At 49.1% G+C, this 20,821-nt stretch overlaps 1 protein-coding gene across 1 annotated transcript in view; it reads right to left on the bottom strand.

Annotated features, from left to right (window-relative positions):
- Positions 1-20,821, bottom strand: part of ntrk3b (neurotrophic tyrosine kinase, receptor, type 3b) — a 180,974-nt gene that overhangs the window by 102,204 nt on the left and 57,949 nt on the right. The window contains exons 3-4 of the mRNA XM_090222041.1: positions 20,706-20,777; positions 8,211-8,279 (exon numbers count right to left, since the gene is read on the bottom strand). Of these exons, the coding sequence (XP_090078167.1) occupies positions 8,211-8,279; positions 20,706-20,777 (141 nt within the window). The remainder of the gene's footprint in view (positions 1-8,210; positions 8,280-20,705; positions 20,778-20,821) is intronic.

Here is a 20,821-nt window from a genome sequence, read left to right as displayed (position 1 = left end):
CTTCCCTGAGATGAGGAGGAGAGGAGAGGAAGCAGGGAGGCAGACCTTTCATGAGATGAGGAGGGAGAGTAGAGGAAACAGGAACGCAGACCTTCCTTGAGATGAGGAGGAGAGGAAACAGGGAGGCAGACCTTCCCTGAGATGAGGAGGAGAGGAAACAGGGGGCAGACCTTCCCTGAGATGAGGAGGAGAGGAGAGGAAACAGGGAGGCAGACCTTCCCTGAGATGAGGAGAAGAGGAAACAGGGAGGCAGACCTTCCCTGAGATGAGGAGAAGAGGAAACAGGGAGGCATACATTCCCTGAGATGAGGAGGTGAGGAGAGGAAACAGGGAGGCAGACCTTCACTGAGATGAGGAGGAGAGGAAACAGGGAGGCAGACCTTCCCTGAGATGAGGAGGAGAGGAAACAGGGAGGAAGACCTTCCCTGAGATGAGGAGGAGAGGAAACAGGGAGGCAGACCTTCCCTGAGATGAGGAGGAGAGGAAACAGGGAGGAAGACCTTCCCTGAGATGAGGAGGGAGAGGAGAGGAAACAGGGAGGCAGACCTTCCCAGAGATGAGGAGGAGAGGAGAGGAAACAGGGAGGCAGACCTTCCTTGAGATGAGGAGAAGAGGAAACAGGGAGGCAGACCTTCCCTGAGATGAGGAGAAGAGGAAACAGGGAGGCAGACCTTCCCTGAGATGAGGAGAAGAGGAAACAGGGAGGCAGACCTTCCCTGAGATGAGGAGAAGAGGAAACAGGGAGGCAGACCTTCCCTGAGATGATGAGAAGAGGAAACAGGGAGGCAGACCTTCCCTGAGATGAGGAGGAGAGGAGAGGAAACAGGGAGGCAGACCTTCCCTGAGATGAGGAGGAGGAGGAGAGGAAACAGGAACGCAGACCTTCCTTGAGATGAGGAGGAGAGGAAACAGGGAGGCAGACCTTCCCTGAGATGAGGAGGAGAGGAAACAGGGGGCAGACCTTCCCTGAGATGAGGAGGAGAGGAGAGGAAACAGGGAGGCAGACCTTCCTTGAGATGAGGAGAAGAGGAAACAGGGGGGCAGACCTTCCCTGAGATGAGGAGAAGAGGAAACAGGGAGGCAGACCTTCCCTGAGATGAGGAGAAGAGGAAACAGGGAGGCAGACCTTCCCTGAGATGAGGAGGAGAGGAGAGGAAACAGGGAGGCAGACCTTCCCTGAGATGAGGAGGAGGAGGAGAGGAAACAGGAATGCAGACCTTCCCTGAGATGAAGAGGAGAGGAAACAGGGAGGCAGACCTTCCCTGAGATGAGGAGGAGGAGGAGAGGAAACAGGGAGGCAGACCTTCCCTGAGATGAGGAGGGAGAGGAGAGGAAACAGGATGGCAGACCTTCCCTGAGATGAGGAGGGAGAGGAGAGGAAACAGGGAGGGAGACCTTCCCTGAGATGAAGAGGATAGGAAACAGGGAAGCAGACCTTTCCTGGGATGAGGAGGAGAGGAAACAGGGAAGAAGACCTTCCCTGAGATGAGGAGGGAGAGGAGAGGAAACAGGGAGGGAGACCTTCCCTGAGATGAAGAGGTGAGGAAACAGGGGGGCAGACCTTCCCTGAGATGAGGAGTAGAGGAGAGGAAACAGGGAGGCAGACCTTCCCTGAGATGAGGAGGAGAGGAGAGGAAACAGGGTGGCAGACCTTCCCTGAGATGAAGAGAAGAGGAAACAGGGAGGCAGACCTTCCCTGAGATGAGGAGGGGGAGGAAACAGGGAGGCAGACCTTCCCTGAGATGAGGAGGAGAGGAGAGGAAACAGGGAGGCAGACCTTCCCTGAGATGAGGAGGAGGAGGAGAGGAAACAGGAACGCAGACCTTCCTTGAGATGAGGAGGAGAGGAAACAGGGAGGCAGACCTTCCCTGAGATGAGGAGGAGAGGAAACAGGGGGCAGACCTTCCCTGAGATGAGGAGGAGAGGAGAGGAAACAGGGAGGCAGACCTTCCTTGAGATGAGGAGAAGAGGAAACAGGGGGGCAGACCTTCCCCGAGATGAGGAGAAGAGGAAACAGGGAGGCAGACCTTCCCTGAGATGAGGAGAAGAGGAAACAGGGAGGCAGACCTTCCCTGAGATGAGGAGGAGAGGAGAGGAAACAGGGAGGCAGACCTTCCCTGAGATGAGGAGGAGGAGGAGAGGAAACAGGAATGCAGACCTTCCCTGAGATGAAGAGGAGAGGAAACAGGGAGGCAGACCTTCCCTGAGATGAGGAGGAGGAGGAGAGGAAACAGGGAGGCAGACCTTCCCTGAGATGAGGAGGGAGAGGAGAGGAAACAGGGTGGCAGACCTTCCCTGAGATGAGGAGGGAGAGGAGAGGAAACAGGGAGGGAGACCTTCCCTGAGATGAAGAGGATAGGAAACAGGGAAGCAGACCTTTCCTGGGATGAGGAGGAGAGGAAACAGGGAAGAAGACCTTCCCTGAGATGAGGAGGGAGAGGAGAGGAAACAGGGAGGGAGACCTTCCCTGAGATGAAGAGGTGAGGAAACAGGGGGGCAGACCTTCCCTGAGATGAGGAGGAGAGGAGAGGAAACAGGGAGGCAGACCTTCCCTGAGATGAGGAGGAGAGGAGAGGAAACAGGGTGGCAGACCTTCCCTGAGATGAAGAGAAGAGGAAACAGGGAGGCAGATCTTCCCTGAGATGAGGAGGGGGAGGAAACAGGGAGGCAGACCTTCCCTGAGATGAGGAGAAGAGGAAACAGGGCGGCAGACCTTCCCTGAGATGAGGAGAAGAGGAGAGGAAACAGGGATGCAGACCTTCCCTGAGATGAAGAGGAGAGGAAACAGGGCGGCAGACCTTCACTGAGATTAGGAGGAGAGGAAACAGGGTGGCAGACCTTCCCTGAGATGAGGAGGGAGAGGAGAGGAAACAGGGTGGCAGACCTTCCCTGAGATGAAGAGAAGAGGAAACAGGGAGGCAGACCTTCCCTGAGATGAGGAGGGGGAGGAAACAGGGAGGCAGACCTTCCCTGAGATGAGGAGAAGAGGAAACAGGGAGGCAGACCTTCCCTGAGATGAGGAGAAGAGGAGAGGAAACAGGGAGGCAGACCTTCCCTGAGATGAGGAGGAGGAGGAGAGGAAACAGGAACGCAGACCTTCCTTGAGATGAGGAGGACAGGAAACAGGGAGGCAGACCTTCCCTGAGATGAGGAGGAGAGGAAACAGGGGGCAGACCTTCCCTGAGATGAGGAGGAGAGGAGAGGAAACAGGGAGGCAGACCTTCCTTGAGATGAGGAGAAGAGGAAACAGGGGGGCAGACCTTCCCCGATATGAGGAGAAGAGGAAACAGGGAGGCAGACCTTCCCTGAGATGAGGAGGAGAGGAGAGGAAACAGGGAGGCAGACCTTCCTTGAGATGAGGAGAAGAGGAAACAGGGGGGCAGACCTTCCCTGAGATGAGGAGAAGAGGAAACAGGGAGGCAGACCTTCCCTGAGATGAGGAGAAGAGGAAACAGGGAGGCAGACCTTCCCTGAGATGAGGAGGAGAGGAGAGGAAACAGGGAGGCAGACCTTCCCTGAGATGAGGAGGAGGAGGAGAGGAAACAGGAATGCAGACCTTCCCTGAGATGAAGAGGAGAGGAAACAGGGAGGCAGACCTTCCCTGAGATGAGGAGGAGGAGGAGAGGAAACAGGGAGGCAGAACTTCCCTGAGATGAGGAGGGAGAGGAGAGGAAACAGGGCGGCAGACCTTCCCTGAGATGAGGAGGGAGAGGAGAGGAAACAGGGAGGGAGACCTTCCCTGAGATGAAGAGGATAGGAAACAGGGAAGCAGACCTTTCCTGGGATGAGGAGGAGAGGAAACAGGGAAGAAGACCTTCCCTGAGATGAGGAGGGAGAGGAGAGGAAACAGGGAGGGAGACCTTCCCTGAGATGAAGAGGTGAGGAAACAGGGGGGCAGACCTTCCCTGAGATGAGGAGGAGAGGAGAGGAAACAGGGAGGCAGACCTTCCCTGAGATGAGGAGGAGAGGAGAGGAAACAGGGTGGCAGTACTTCCCTGAGATGAAGAGAAGAGGAAACAGGGAGGCAGACCTTCCCTGAGATGAGGAGGGGGAGGAAACAGGGAGGCAGACCTTCCCTGAGATGAGGAGGAGAGGAGAGGAAACAGGGAGGGAGACCTTCCCTGAGATGAGGAGGAGGAGGAGAGGAAACAGGAACGCAGACCTTCCTTGAGATGAGGAGGAGAGGAAACAGGGAGGCAGACCTTCCCTGAGATGAGGAGGAGAGGAAACAGGGGGCAGACCTTCCCTGAGATGAGGAGGAGAGGAGAGGAAACAGGGAGGCAGACCTTCCTTGAGATGAGGAGAAGAGGAAACAGGGGGGCAGACCTTCCCCGAGATGAGGAGAAGAGGAAACAGGGAGGCAGACCTTCCCTGAGATGAGGAGAAGAGGAAACAGGGAGGCAGACCTTCCCTGAGATGAGGAGGAGAGGAGAGGAAACAGGGAGGCAGACCTTCCCTGAGATGAGGAGGAGGAGGAGAGGAAACAGGAATGCAGACCTTCCCTGAGATGAAGAGGAGAGGAAACAGGGAGGCAGACCTTCCCTGAGATGAGGAGGAGGAGGAGAGGAAACAGGGAGGCAGACCTTCCCTGAGATGAGGAGGGAGAGGAGAGGAAACAGGGTGGCAGACCTTCCCTGAGATGAGGAGGGAGAGGAGAGGAAACAGGGAGGGAGACCTTCCCTGAGATGAAGAGGATAGGAAACAGGGAAGCAGACCTTTCCTGGGATGAGGAGGAGAGGAAACCGGGAAGAAGACCTTCCCTGAGATGAGGAGGGAGAGGAGAGGAAACAGGGAGGGAGACCTTCCCTGAGATGAAGAGGTGAGGAAACAGGGGGGCAGACCTTCCCTGAGATGAGGAGGAGAGGAGAGGAAACAGGGAGGCAGACCTTCCCTGAGATGAGGAGGAGAGGAGAGGAAACAGGGTGGCAGACCTTCCCTGAGATGAAGAGAAGAGGAAACAGGGAGGCAGACCTTCCCTGAGATGAGGAGGGGGAGGAAACAGGGAGGCAGACCTTCCCTGAGATGAGGAGAAGAGGAAACAGAGGGGCAGACCTTCCCTGAGATGAGGAGAAGAGGAGAGGAAACAGGGATGCAGACCTTCCCTGAGATGAAGAGGAGAGGAAACAGGGCGGCAGACCTTCACTGAGATTAGGAGGAGAGGAAACAGGGTGGCAGACCTTCCCTGAGATGAGGAGGGAGAGGAGAGGAAACAGGGTGGCAGACCTTCCCTGAGATGAAGAGAAGAGGAAACAGGGAGGCAGACCTTCCCTGAGATGAGGAGGGGGAGGAAACAGGGAGGCAGACCTTCCCTGAGATGAGGAGAAGAGGAAACAGGGAGGCAGACCTTCCCTGAGATGAGGAGAAGAGGAGAGGAAACAGGGAGGCAGACCTTCCCTGAGATGAGGAGGAGGAGGAGAGGAAACAGGAACGCAGACCTTCCTTGAGATGAGGAGGAGAGGAAACAGGGAGGCAGACCTTCCCTGAGATGAGGAGGAGAGGAAACAGGGGGCAGACCTTCCCTGAGATGAGGAGGAGAGGAGAGGAAACAGGGAGGCAGACCTTCCTTGAGATGAGGAGAAGAGGAAACAGGGGGGCAGACCTTCCCCGAGATGAGGAGAAGAGGAAACAGGGAGGCAGACCTTCCCTGAGATGAGGAGAAGAGGAAACAGGGAGGCAGACCTTCCCTGAGATGAGGAGGAGAGGAGAGGAAACAGGGAGGCAGACCTTCCCTGAGATGAGGAGGAGGAGGAGAGGAAACAGGAATGCAGACCTTCCCTGAGATGAAGAAGAGAGGAAACAGGGAGGCAGACCTTCCCTGAGATGAGGAGGAGGAGGAGAGGAAACAGGGAGGCAGACCTTCCCTGAGATGAGGAGGGAGAGGAGAGGAAACAGGGTGGCAGACCTTCCCTGAGATGAGGAGGGAGAGGAGAGGAAACAGGGAGGGAGACCTTCCCTGAGATGAAGAGGATAGGAAACAGGGAAGCAGACCTTTCCTGGGATGAGGAGGAGAGGAAACAGGGAAGAAGACCTTCCCTGAGATGAGGAGGGAGAGGAGAGGAAACAGGGAGGGAGACCTTCCCTGAGATGAAGAGGTGAGGAAACAGGGGGGCAGACCTTCCCTGAGATGAGGAGGAGAGGAGAGGAAACAGGGAAGCAGACCTTCCCTGAGATGAGGAGGAGAGGAGAGGAAACAGGGTGGCAGACCTTCCCTGAGATGAAGAGAAGAGGAAACAGGGAGGCAGACCTTCCCTGAGATGAGGAGGGGGAGGAAACAGGGAGGCAGACCTTCCCTGAGATGAGGAGAAGAGGAAACAGGGCGGCAGACCTTCCCTGAGATGAGGAGAAGAGGAGAGGAAACAGGGTTGCAGACCTTCCCTGAGATGAAGAGGAGAGGAAACAGGGCGGCAGACCTTCACTGAGATTAGGAGGAGAGGAAACATGGTGGCAGACCTTCCCTGAGATGAGGAGGGAGAGGAGAGGAAACAGGGTGGCAGACCTTCCCTGAGATGAAGAGAAGAGGAAACAGGGAGGCAGACCTTCCCTGAGATGAGGAGGGGGAGGAAACAGGGAAGCAGACCTTCCCTGAGATGAGGAGAAGAGGAAACAGGGAGGCAGACCTTCCCTGAGATGAGGAGAAGAGGAATGGAAACAGGGAGGGAGACCTTCCCTGAGATGAGGAGGAGAGGAGAGGAAACAGGAAGGCAGACCTTCCCTGAGATGAGGAGGAGAGGAGAGGAAACAGGGAGGCAGACCTTCCCTGAGATGAGGAGGGGGAGGAGAGGAAACAGGGAGGCAGACCTTCCCTGAGATGAGGAGAAGAGGAAACAGGGAGACAGACCTTCCCTGAGATGAGGAGGAGAGGAGAGGAAACAGGGAAGCAGACCTTCCCTGAGATGAGGAGAAGAGGAGAGGAAACAGGGAGGCAGACCTTCCCTGAGATGAGGAGGAGAGGAGAGGAAACAGTGAGGCAGACCTTCCCTGAGATGAGGAGAAGAGGAAACAGGGAGGACCAGACTGGACCATACTGTAATATTCTACTGGTGGTGCTGAAGGAACATCAGACTGGACCAGACTGGACCAGACTGTAATATTCTACTGGTGGTGCTGAAGGAGCATCAGACTGGACCAGACTGTAATATTCTACTGGCGGTGCTGAAGGAGCATCAGACTGGACCAGACTGGACCAGACTGTAATATTCTACTAGTGGTGCTGAAGGAGCATCAGACTGGACCAGACTGTAATATTCTACTAGTGGTGCTGAAGGAGCATCAAACTGGACCAGACTGTAATATTCTACTAGTGGTGCTGAAGGAGCATCAGACTGGACCAGACTGGACCAGACTGGACCGGACTGTAATATTCTACTAGTGGTGCTGAAGGAGCATCAAACTGGACCATACTGTAATATTCTACTAGTGGTGCTGAAGGAGCATCAGACTGGACCAGACTGGACCAGACTGTAATATTCTACTGGTGGTGCTGAAGGAGCATCAGACTGGACCAGACTGGACCAGACTGTAATATTCTACTAGTGGTGCTGAAGGAGCATCAGACTGGACCAGACTGGACCGGACTGTAATATTCTACTGGTGGTGCTGAAGGAGCATCAGACTGGACCAGACTGTAATATTCTACTAGTGGTGCTGAAGGAGCATCAGACTGGACCAGACTGGACCAGACTGTAATATTCTACTGGTGGTGCTGAAGGAGCATCAGACTGGACCAGACTGGACCATACTGTAATATTCTACTAGTGGTGCTGAAGGAGCATCAGACTGGACCAGACTGGACCGGACTGTAATATTCTACTAGTGGTGCTGAAGGAGCATCAGACTGGACCAGACTGTAATATTCTACTAGTGGTGCTGAAGGAGCATCAGATTGGGCCTGACTTTTACTGCAATATTCATAACTAACAGGAGAATGAGGTCAGACTGCCTCTAACTCTCCCTCTCTGTGCAGTGTCTTAATTATGCTGGGTAACTGACTTCCAGATCACAGTGCCATGACACCGCCGGTATGTCCCAAATGACACCCTATTCCCTATGTAGTGCACTACTTTAGACCAGAGACCTATGGGACTATATATAGAACAAGATGCTGTTTGAGACTCACACAGATAGTGCGTTGTGTTTTACGCGGTTGTTTTGCTGTGTGCAGGTTCTGAAACACACACACACACTTTAGCTTGAATGAGAATGTAACTTACAGCTCGGAAAGTTGCAGGTTCTGGAACAGTTGCCAGGACAAGGTGGTTAGAGGGTTCTTGGATAGGTTTCTAGAGAGAGAGAGTGAGAGAGAGAGAGAGAGAGAGAGAGAGAGAGAGAGAGAGAGAAAGAGAGAGAGAGAGAGAGAGAGATAGAGAGAGAGAGAGAGAGGGAGAGAGAGAGAGAGAGAGAGAGAGAGAGAGAGAGAGAGGGAGAGAGAGAGAAAGACAGGAAAGAGTGAGAGTGTGAGAGAGAGAGAGAGAGAGAGAGAGAGAGAGAGAGACAGAGGAGAGAGTGAGAGAGAGAGACAGAGAGAGAGAGGCAGAGAGAGAGAGGCAGAGAGAGAGATACAGAGGAAGAGAGAGAAGAGCAGAGAGAGAGAGGAAGGAGAGAGAGAGAGAGAGAGAGAGGAGAGACAGAGGAGAGAGTGAGAGAGAGAGAGAGACAGAGAAAGAGAGAGAGGAAGAGAGAGAAGAGCAGAGAGAGAGAGGGGAAGGAGAGAGAGAGAGAGAGAGAGAGAGAGAGAGAGAGAGAGAGAGAGAGAGGAAGGAGAGAGAGAGAGAGAGGAAGGAGAGAGAGAGAGAGAGAGCATGTTTTTACAAAAATATAGATTCAGAGTTAGATAAACTTTGTGATTTTTTGGGATGTTGCACCAGAAGAGTTTTCTCTCTCACCCATCTACACACAAAACACAATAATGACATAGTGAAAACATTTATTGAAAATCTTTGCAAATTTATTGAAAAATAAAAATAAATATTTTATTTACCTATAGTACCAGTCAAAGGGTCGGACACGCCTTCTCATTCAAAGGTTTTTCTTTATTTTTACTATTTTCTACATTGTAGAATAATAGTGAATATATCAAAACTATGAAATAACACATATGGAATCAGGTCGTAACCAAAAATGTGTTAAACAAATCAAAAATATTTTAGATTTTAGTAGCCACCCTTTGCCTTGATGACAGCTTTGCATTATCTTGGCATTCTCTCAACCAGCTTCACCTGGAATAATTTTGAACGAGTTCCAACATATACTGAGCACTTGTTGGCTGCTTTTCCTTCACTCTGTGGTCCAACTCATCTGAAACCATCTCAATTAGGTTGAGGTCGGGTGATTGTGGAGGCAAGGTAATCTGATGCAGCACTCCACCTGATGCAGCCACCACCACCTGATGCAGTCACCACCACCTGATGCAGCCACCACCTGATGCAGCCACCACCTGATGCAGCCAACACCACCTGATGCAGCCACCACCTGATGCAGCCACCACCACCTGATGCAGCCACCACCACCTGATGCAGCTACCACCACCTGATGCAGCCACCACCTGATGCAGCCACCACAACCTGACGCAGCCACCACCACCTGACGCAGCCGCCACCACCTGATGCAGCCATCACCTGATGCAGCTACCACAACCTGATGCAACCACCACCACCTGATGCAGCCACCACCACCTGATGCAGCCACCACCTGATGCAGCCGTCACCTGATGCAGCTACCACCACCTGATGCAGCCACCACCTGATGCAGCCACCACCCCCTGATGCAGCCACCACCTGAAGCAGCCACCACCACCTGATGCAGCCACCAGCTGATGCAGCCACCACCACCTAATGCAGCCACCACCTGATGCAGCCACCACCTGATGCAGCCACCACCTGATGCAGCCGTCACAGCCGTTTGACCTCTGCCTGTCTCTGACCCTGACCCTGCCTGCCGTCCTGTACCTTGGTCTCTGCTCTGGATTATCGACCCCTGCCTGCCTTGACCTGTCGTTTGCCTGCCCCTGTGGTTACAATAAACATACTTCACACAGTCTGCACTTGGGTCTGATCTTGATTCCTGATAGTTTCTCTCTCTCTTTTGCTCAGTTTGTCTATCTCGCTCTGTCTCTCGCTCACTCTGTTGGAGCGCCCTGGCAGTGTGAACACAGAGTGTCAGTCCTCACCCAGATAACCATCTATCAGTCAGTGAGCAGCAGGCCTAGCAGTGACAGGGGGAGGTGGGATGAGAGGTAGAGGGAGACTGGGGGAGACTGAAGGAGAGGCTGGGAGGGTGGAGGGATGCAGGGGGAGACTGAAGGAGAGGCTGGGAGGGTGGAGGGATGCAGGGGGAGACTGAGGGAGAGGATGGGAGGGTGGAGGGATGTAGGGGGAGACTGGGGGAGACTGAAGGAGAGCCTGGGAGGGTGGAGGGATGCAGGGGGAGACTGAGGGAGAGGACGGGGGAAGGTGGAGGGATGCAGGGGGAGACTGGGGGAGACTGAAGGAGAGCCTGGGAGGGTGGAGGGATGCAGGGGGAGACTGAGGGAGAGGACGGGGGAAGGTGGAGGGATGCAGGGGGAGACTGAGGGAGAGGATGGGGGAGGGTGGAGGGATGTAGGGGGAGACTGGGGGAGACTGGGGGAGAGGATGGGGAGGGTGGAGGGATGCAGGGGGAGACTGAAGGAGAGGCTGGGAGGAGGGAGGGATGCAGGGGGAGACTGAGGGAGAGGATGGGGAGGGTGGAGGGATGTAGGGGGGACTGAAGGAGAGACTGAAGGAGAGGCTGGGAGGGTGGAGGGATGCAGGGGGAGACAGAGGGAGAGGCTGGGAGGGTGGAGGGATGCAGGGGGAGACTGAGGGAGAGGCTGGGAGGGTGGAGGGATGCAGGGGGAGACTGAGGGAGAGGATGGGGGAGGGTGGAGGGATGCAGGGGGAGACTGAGGGAGAGGACGGGGGAGGGTGGAGGGATGCAGGGGGAGACTGAGCAGGGGGAGACTGAAGGAGAGACTGGGAGGGTGGAGGGATGCAGGGGGAGACTGGGGGAGACTGAAGGAGAGACTGGGAGGGTGGAGGGATGCAGGGGGAGACTGGGGACGACTGAAGGAGAGGCTGGGAGGGTGGAGGGATGCAGGGGGAGACTGGGGAAGACTGAAGGAGAGGCTGGGGGATGAGGTTGGCAGGGGGAGCTAAGAGGATGGGAGAGGCAGGGGGCTTTCACAGCCATTGGTTCTGCACAAATGAGAAAGTCTTATCTGACCTGTGTGATCTCTGCCACATAAATTGTTTGTCTGTCACCACAAGTTACATCTAACATCTAACCACAACCATCTGTCATTGTTGTTACTCCATCTAACATCTAACCACAACCAGCTGCCATTGTTGTTACCCCATCTAACATCTAACCACAACCAGCTGTCAGTGTTGTTACTCCATCTAACATCTAACCACAACCAGCTGTCATTGTTGTTACTCCATCTAACCACAACTAGCTGTCAGTGTTGTTACTCCATCTAACCACAACCAGCTGTCAGTGTTGTTACTCCATCTAACCACAACCAGCTGCCATTGTTGTTACACCATCTAACATCTAACCACAACCAGCTGTCATTGTTGTTACTCCATCTAACATCTAACCACAACCAGCTGCCATTGTTGTTACCCCATTTAACATCTAACCACAACCAGCTGTCAGTGTTGTTACTCCATCTAACATCTAACCACAACCAGCTGTCATTGTTGTTACTCCATCTAACCACAACTAGCTGTCAGTGTTGTTACTCCATCTAACCACAACCAGCTGTCAGTGTTGTTACTCCATCTAACCACAACCAGCTGCCATTGTTGTTACACCATCTAACATCTAACCACAACCAGCTGTCATTGTTGTTACTCCATCTAACCACAACCAGCTGCCATTGTTGTTACACCATCTAACATCTAACCACAACCAGCTGTCAGTGTTGTTACTCCATCTAACCACAACCAGCTGCCATTGTTGTTACACCATCTAACATCTAACCACAACCAGCTGTCATTGTTGTTACTCCATCTAACATCTAACCACAACCAACTGTCATTGTTGTTACTCCATCTAACATCTAACCACAACCAGCTGTCATTGTTGTTACTCCATCTAACCACAACCAGCTGTCAGTGTTGTTACTCCATCTAACCACAACCAGCTGCCATTGTTGTTACACCATCTAACATCTAACCATAACCAGCTGTCATTGTTGTTACTCCATCTAACATCTAACAATACCATCTGTCATTGTTGTTACTCCACCTAACCACAACCAGCTGTCATTGTTGTTACACCATCTAACATCTAACCACAACCAGCTGCCATTGTTGTTACACCATCTAACATCTAACCACAACCAGCTGTCATTGTTGTTACACCATCTAACATCTAACCACAACCAGCTGTCATTGTTGTTACTCCATCTAACCACAACCAGCTGTCATTGTTGTTACACCATCTAACATCTAACCATAACCAGCTGTTATTGTTGTTACTCCATCCATCCATCTTGTGGTCCATCTGGGTTGGCGCCCCCCCCCCTTAAGTTGTGCCGTGGCGGAGGTCTTTGTGGGCTATACTCAGCCTTGTCTCAGGATGGTAAGTTGGTGGTTGAAGATATCCCTCTAGTGGTGTGGGGGCTGTGCTTTGGCAAAGTGGGTGGGGTTATATCCTTCCTGTTTGGCCCTGTCCGGGGGTGTCCTCGGAGTGGGCCACAGTGTCTCCTGACCCCTCCTGTCTCAGCCTCCAGTATTTATGCTGCAGTAGTTTATGTGTCGGGGGGCTAGGGTCAGTTTGTTATATCTGGAGTACTTCTCCTGTCCTATTCGGTGTCCTGTGTGAATCTAAGTGTGCGTTCTCTAATTCTCTCCTTCTCTCTTTCTCTCTCTCGGAGGACCTGAGCCCTAGGACCATGCCCCAGGACTACCTGACATGATGACTCCTTGCTGTCCCCAGTCCACCTGGCTGTGCTGCTGCTCCAGTTTCAACTGTTCTGCCTTATTATTATTCGACCATGCTGATCATTTATGAACATTTGAACATCTTGGCCATGTTCTGTTATAATCTCCACCCGGCACAGCCAGAAGAGGACTGGCCATCCCACATATGCTCTCTCTAATTCTCTCTTTCTTTCTCTCTCTCGGAGGACCTGAGCCCTAGGACCATGCCCCAGGAATACCTGACATGATGACTCCTTGCTGTCCCCAGTCCACCTGACTGTGCTGCTGCTCCAGTTTCAACTATTCTGCCTTATTATTATTCGACCATGCTGGTCATTTATGAACATTTGAACATCTTGACCATGTTTTGTTATAATCTCCACCCGGCACAGCCAGAAGAGGACTGGCCACCCCACATAGCCTGGTTCCTCTCTAGGTTTCTTCCTAGGTTTTGGCCTTTCTAGGGAGTTTTTCCTAGCCACCGTGCTTCTTCACCTGCATTGCTTGCTGTTTGGGGTTTTAGGCTGGGTTTCTGTACAGCACTTTGAGATATCAGCTGATGTACGAAGGGCTATATAAAATAAATTTGATTGATTGATTGATCTAACATCTAACCACAACCAGTTGTCAGTGTTGTTACTCCATCTAACCACAACCAGCTGCCATTGTTGTTACTTCATCTAACATCTAACCACAACCAGCTGTCATTGTTGTTACTCCATCTAACCACAACCAGCTGTCATTGTTGTTACTCCATATAACATCTAACCACAACCAGCTGCCATTGTTGTTACCCCATCTAACATCTAACCACAACCAGCTGTCAGTGTTGTTACTCCATCTAACATCTAACCACAACCAGCTGGCATTGTTGTTACTCCATCTAACCACAACTAGCTGTCAGTGTTGTTACTCCATCTAACCACAACCAGCTGTCAGTGTTGTTACTCCATCTAACCACAACCAGCTGCCATTGTTGTTACACCATCTAACATCTAACCACAACCAGCTGTCATTGTTGTTACTCCATCTAACCACAACCAGCTGCCATTGTTGTTACACCATCTAACATCTAACCACAACCAGCTGTCAGTGTTGTTACTCCATCTAACCACAACCAGCTGCCATTGTTGTTACACCATCTAACATCTAACCACAACCAGCTGTCATTGTTGTTACTCCATCTAACATCTAACCACAACCAGCTGTCATTGTTGTTACTCCATCTAACATCTAACCACAACCAGCTGTCATTGTTGTTACTCCATCTAACATCTAACCACAACCAGCTGTCATTGTTGTTACTCCATCTAACCACAACCAGCTGTCATTGTTGTTACACCATCTAACATCTATCCATAACCAGCTGTCATTGTTGTTACTCCATCTAACATCTAACAATACCATCTGTCATTGTTGTTACTCCACCTAACCACAACCAGCTGTCATTGTTGTTACACCATCTAACATCTAACCACAACCAGCTGTCATTGTTGTTACTCCATCTAACCACAACCAGCTGTCAGTGTTGTTACTCCATCTAACCACAACCAGCTGCCATTGTTGTTACACCATCTAACATCTAACCATAACCAGCTGTCATTGTTGTTACTCCATCTAACATCTAACAATACCATCTGTCATTGTTGTTACTCCACCTAACCACAACCAGCTGTCATTGTTGTTACACCATCTAACATCTAACCACAACCAGCTGCCATTGTTGTTACACCATCTAACATCTAACCACAACCAGCTGTCATTGTTGTTACACCATCTAACATCTAACCACAACCAGCTGTCATTGTTGTTACTCCATCTAACCACAACCAGCTGTCATTGTTGTTACACCATCTAACATCTAACCATAACCAGCTGTTATTGTTGTTACTCCATCCATCCATCTTGTGGTCCATCTGGGTTGGCGCCCCCCCCCCCTTAAGTTGTGCCGTGGCGGAGGTCTTTGTGGGCTATACTCAGCCTTGTCTCAGGATGGTAAGTTGGTGGTTGAAGATATCCCTCTAGTGGTGTGGGGGCTGTGCTTTGGCAAAGTGGGTGGGGTTATATCCTTCCTGTTTGGCCCTGTCCGGGGGTGTCCTCGGAGTGGGCCACAGTGTCTCCTGACCCCTCCTGTCTCAGCCTCCAGTATTTATGCTGCAGTAGTTTATGTGTCGGGGGGCTAGGGTCAGTTTGTTATATCTGGAGTACTTCTCCTGTCCTATTCGGTGTCCTGTGTGAATCTAAGTGTGCGTTCTCTAATTCTCTCCTTCTCTCTTTCTCTCTCTCGGAGGACCTGAGCCCTAGGACCATGCCCCAGGACTACCTGACATGATGACTCCTTGCTGTCCCCAGTCCACCTGGCTGTGCTGCTGCTCCAGTTTCAACTGTTCTGCCTTATTATTATTCGACCATGCTGATCATTTATGAACATTTGAACATCTTGGCCATGTTCTGTTATAATCTCCACCCGGCACAGCCAGAAGAGGACTGGCCATCCCACATATGCTCTCTCTAATTCTCTCTTTCTTTCTCTCTCTCGGAGGACCTGAGCCCTAGGACCATGCCCCAGGAATACCTGACATGATGACTCCTTGCTGTCCCCAGTCCACCTGACTGTGCTGCTGCTCCAGTTTCAACTATTCTGCCTTATTATTATTCGACCATGCTGGTCATTTATGAACATTTGAACATCTTGACCATGTTTTGTTATAATCTCCACCCGGCACAGCCAGAAGAGGACTGGCCACCCCACATAGCCTGGTTCCTCTCTAGGTTTCTTCCTAGGTTTTGGCCTTTCTAGGGAGTTTTTCCTAGCCACCGTGCTTCTTCACCTGCATTGCTTGCTGTTTGGGGTTTTAGGCTGGGTTTCTGTACAGCACTTTGAGATATCAGCTGATGTACGAAGGGCTATATAAAATAAATTTGATTGATTGATTGATCTAACATCTAACCACAACCAGTTGTCAGTGTTGTTACTCCATCTAACCACAACCAGCTGCCATTGTTGTTACTTCATCTAACATCTAACCACAACCAGCTGTCATTGTTGTTACTCCATCTAACCACAACCAGCTGTCATTGTTGTTACTCCATATAACATCTAACCACAACCAGCTGTCATTGTTGTTACTCCATCTAACCACAACCAGCTGTCATTGTTGTTACTCCATCTAACATCTAACCACAACCAGCTGCCATTGTTGTTACCCCATCTAACATCTAACCACAACCAGCTGTCAGTGTTGTTACTCCATCTAACATCTAACCACAACCAGCTGGCATTGTTGTTACTCCATCTAACCACAACTAGCTGTCAGTGTTGTTACTCCATCTAACCACAACCAGCTGTCAGTGTTGTTACTCCATCTAACCACAACCAGCTGCCATTGTTGTTACACCATCTAACATCTAACCACAACCAGCTGTCATTGTTGTTACTCCATCTAACCACAACCAGCTGCCATTGTTGTTACACCATCTAACATCTAACCACAACCAGCTGTCAGTGTTGTTACTCCATCTAACCACAACCAGCTGCCATTGTTGTTACACCATCTAACATCTAACCACAACCAGCTGTCATTGTTGTTACTCCATCTAACATCTAACCACAACCAGCTGTCATTGTTGTTACTCCATCTAACATCTAACCACAACCAGCTGTCATTGTTGTTACTCCATCTAACATCTAACCACAACCAGCTGTCATTGTTGTTACTCCATCTAACCACAACCAGCTGTCATTGTTGTTACACCATCTAACATCTATCCATAACCAGCTGTCATTGTTGTTACTCCATCTAACATCTAACAATACCATCTGTCATTGTTGTTACTCCACCTAACCACAACCAGCTGTCATTGTTGTTACACCATCTAACATCTAACCACAACCAGCTGTCATTGTTGTTACTCCATCTAACCACAACCAGCTGTCATTGTTGTTACACCATCTAACATCTAACCATAACCAGCTGTTATTGTTGTTACTCCATCTAACATCTAACCACAACCAGTTGTCAGTGTTGTTACTCCATCTAACCACAACCAGCTGCCATTGTTGTTACTTCATCTAGCATCTAACCACAACCAGATGTCATTGTTGTTACTCCATCTAACCACAACCAGCTGTCATTGTTGTTACTCCATCTAACCACAACCAGCTGTCATTGTTGTTACTCCATCTAACCACAACCAGCTGTCATTGTTGTTACTCCATCTAACATCTAACCACAACCAGCTGCTATTGTTGTTACTCCATCTAACATCTAACCACAACCAGCTGTCATTGTTGTTATTCCATCTAACATCTAACCACAACCAGCTGTCATTGTTGTTACTCCATCTAACATCTAAGCACAACCAGCTGTCATTGCTGTTACTCCATCTAACATCTAACCACAACCAGCTGTCAATGTTGTTACTCCATCTAACCACAACCAGCTGTCATTGTTGTTACTCTATCTAACCACAACCAGCTGTCATTGTTGTTACACCATCTAACATCTAACCACAACCAGCTGTCATTGTTGTTGCACCATCTAACATCTAACTACAACCAGCTGTCATTGTTGTTACTCCATCTAACATCTAACCACAACCAGCTGTCATTGTTGTTACTCCATCTAACCAAAACCAGCTGTCATTGTTGTTACTCCATCTAACCACAACCAGCTGTCATTGTTGTTACACCATCTAACATCTAACCATAACCAGCTGTCATTGTTGTTACTCCATCTAACATCTAACAATACCATCTGTCATTGTTGTTACTCCACCTAACCACAACCAGCTGTCATTGTTGTTACACCATCTAACATCTAACCACAACCAGCTGCCATTGTTGTTACACCATCTAACATCTAACCACAACCAGCTGTCATTGTTGTTACACCATCTAACATCTAACCACAACCAGCTGTCATTGTTGTTACTCCATCTAACATCTAACCACAACCAGCTGTCATTGTTGTTACTCCATCTAACCACAACCAGCTGTCATTGTTGTTACTCCATCTAACCACAACCAGCTGTCATTGTTGTTACACCATTTAACATCTAACCACAACCAGCTGTCATTGTTGTTACTCCATCTAACCACAACCAACTGTTATTGTTGTTACTCCATCTAACATCTAACCACAACCAGCTGTCATTGTTGTTACTCCATCTAACCACAACCAGCTGTCATTGTTGTTACTCCATCTAACATCTAACCACAACCAGCTGTCATTTTTGTTACACCATCTAACATCTAACCATAACCAGCTGTCATTGTTGTTACACCATCTAACCACAACCAGCTGTAATTGTTGTTACACCATCTAACCACAACAAGCTGTCATTGTTGTTACTCCATCTAACCACAACCAGCTGTCATTTTTGTTACCTCATCTAACATCTAACCACAACCAGCTGTCATTGTTGTTACTCCACCTAAGTTGAGTCAGTTGTCTCATATATAGTTGAGTCAGTTGTCTCATATATAGTTGAGTCAGTTGTCTCATATTAATTGTCTCATATATAGTTGAGTCAGTTGTCTCATATCTAGTTTAGTCAGTTGTCTCATATATAGTTGAGTCAGTTGTCTCATATATAGTTGAGTCAGTAGTCTCATATGAAGTTGAGTCAGTAGTCTCATATTAATTGTCTCATATAAAGTTGAGTCAGTTGTCTCATATATAGTTGAGTCAGTTGTCTCATATATAGTTGAGTCAGTTGTCTCATATATACAGTAGTTGAGTCAGTTGTCTCATATATAGTTGAGTCAGTTGTCTTATATATAGTTGAGTCAGTTGTCTCATATATAGTTGAGTCAGTTGTCTCATATATAGTTGAGTCAGTAGTCTCATATGAAGTTGAGTCAGTTGTCTCATATATAGTTGAGTCAGTTGTCTCAAATGAAGTTGAGTCAGTAGTCTCATATTAATTGTCTCATATAAAGTTGAGTCAGTTGTCTCATATATAGTTGAGTCAGTTGTCTCATATATAGTTGAGTCAGTTGTCTCATATGAAGTTGAGTCAGTAGTCTCATATTAATTGTCTCATATAAAGTTGAGTCAGTTGTCTCATATATAGTTGAGTCAGTTGTCTCATATATAGTTGAGTCAGTTGTCTCATATATAGTTGAGTCAGTTGTCTCATATATAGTTGAGTCAGTTATCTCATATAAAGTTGATTCAGTTGTCTCATATTAATTGTCTCATATGAAGTTGAGTCAGTTGTCTCATATATAGTTGAGTCCGTTGTCTCATATATAGTTGAGTCAGATGTCTCATATATAGTTGAGTCTGTTTTCTCATATTAATTGTCTCATATATAGTTGAGTCAGTTGTCTCATATATAGTTGAGTCAGTTGTCTCATATAAAGTTGATTTAGTTGTCTCATATAAAGTTGAGTCAGTTGTCTCATATTAATTGTCTCATATGAAGTTAAGTCAGTTGTCTCATATATAGTTGAGTCCGTTGTCTCATATATAGTTGAGTCAGTTGTCTCATATATAGTTGAGTCCGTTGTCTCATATATAGTTGAGTCCGTTGTCTCATATATAGTTGAGTCAGTTGTCTCATATATAGTTGAGTCAGTTGTCTCATATATAGTTGAGTCCGTTGTCTCATATATAGTTGAGTCCGTTGTCTCATATATAGTTGAGTCAGTTGTCTCATATATAGGTGAGTCAGTTGTCTCATATGAAGTTGAGTCAGTAGTCTCATATATAGTTGAGTCAGTAGTCTCATATATAGTTGAGTCCGTTGTCTCATATATAGTTGAGTCCGTTGTCTCATATATAGTTGAGTCAGTTGTCTCATATATAGTTGAGTCAGTTGTCTCATATATAGTTGAGTCAGTTGTCTCATATATAGTTGAGTCAGTTGTCTCATATATAGTTGAGTCAGTTGTCTCATATATAGTTGAGTCAGTAGTCTCATATATAGTTATCATATCTCTACAAAGGGCATGTACCAGTCAGGTATTTCTAATAGTCTGTTTGTGCTGTTGACACCAACTGTTCCAGTCTGGGTGTCATGCACATCACAAGACAGTGTCAGCTGCTGAGATAAAGCTTGGGAATTAGGCTCAGGGAGCTAACACAAATCTAAAGTTCTCAGACAAGGTTACATAGGGGTCACTCTGAGAGACAAGGTGACATAGGGGTCACTCTGAGAGACAAGGTTACATAGGGGTCACTCTGAGAGACAAGGTTACATAGGGGTCACTCTGAGAGACAAGGTGACATAGGGGTCACTCTGAGAGACAAGGTTACATAGGGGTCATTCTGAGAGACAAGGTGACATAGGGGTCATTCTGAGAGACAAGGTGACATAGGAGTCACTCTGAGAGACAAGGTTACATAGGGGTCACTCTGAGGGACAAGGTTACATAGGAGTCATTCTGAGAGACAAGGTTACATAGGAGTCACTCTGAGGGACAATGACATAGGGGTCACTCTGAGAGACAAGGTTACATAGGGGTCACTCTGAGGGACAAGGTGACATAGGGGTCACTCTGAGAGACAAGGTTACATGGGGTCACTCTGAGAGACAAGGTGACATAGGGGTCACTCTGAGACATGTGTTACACAGAGACAGTCACTGATGTCATGCTTGTGTAACAAGTGGTTGTGTAGGTAGGTGTCATAGAAGCCTCTCTACCAACACAGAGACAGACATTCAGCCCAAACTCTTTACTATAGCCTGTCCCCATGGCCCAGCAGGACGTTCTGTCTGAAGTCAAAGTTCAGGTCGTATTTATAGACTCACATGTATCGTAGATGAGGGTTCTGGGAGAAAGCCCGGGCCTGGATAGAGTGCAGACTGCAGTTTATAATGATTCTGAAAGACACGTGAACAAACAGACAGTAGAAGAAGTGATTAAT

The sequence above is a fragment of the Oncorhynchus mykiss genome, chromosome 26 (assembly GCF_057628025.1).
Source record: "Oncorhynchus mykiss isolate SJ-2025 chromosome 26, ASM5762802v1, whole genome shotgun sequence".
Lineage (NCBI taxonomy): Eukaryota > Metazoa > Chordata > Actinopteri > Salmoniformes > Salmonidae > Oncorhynchus > Oncorhynchus mykiss.
This window is presented reverse-complemented; position numbering and strand designations above follow the sequence as displayed.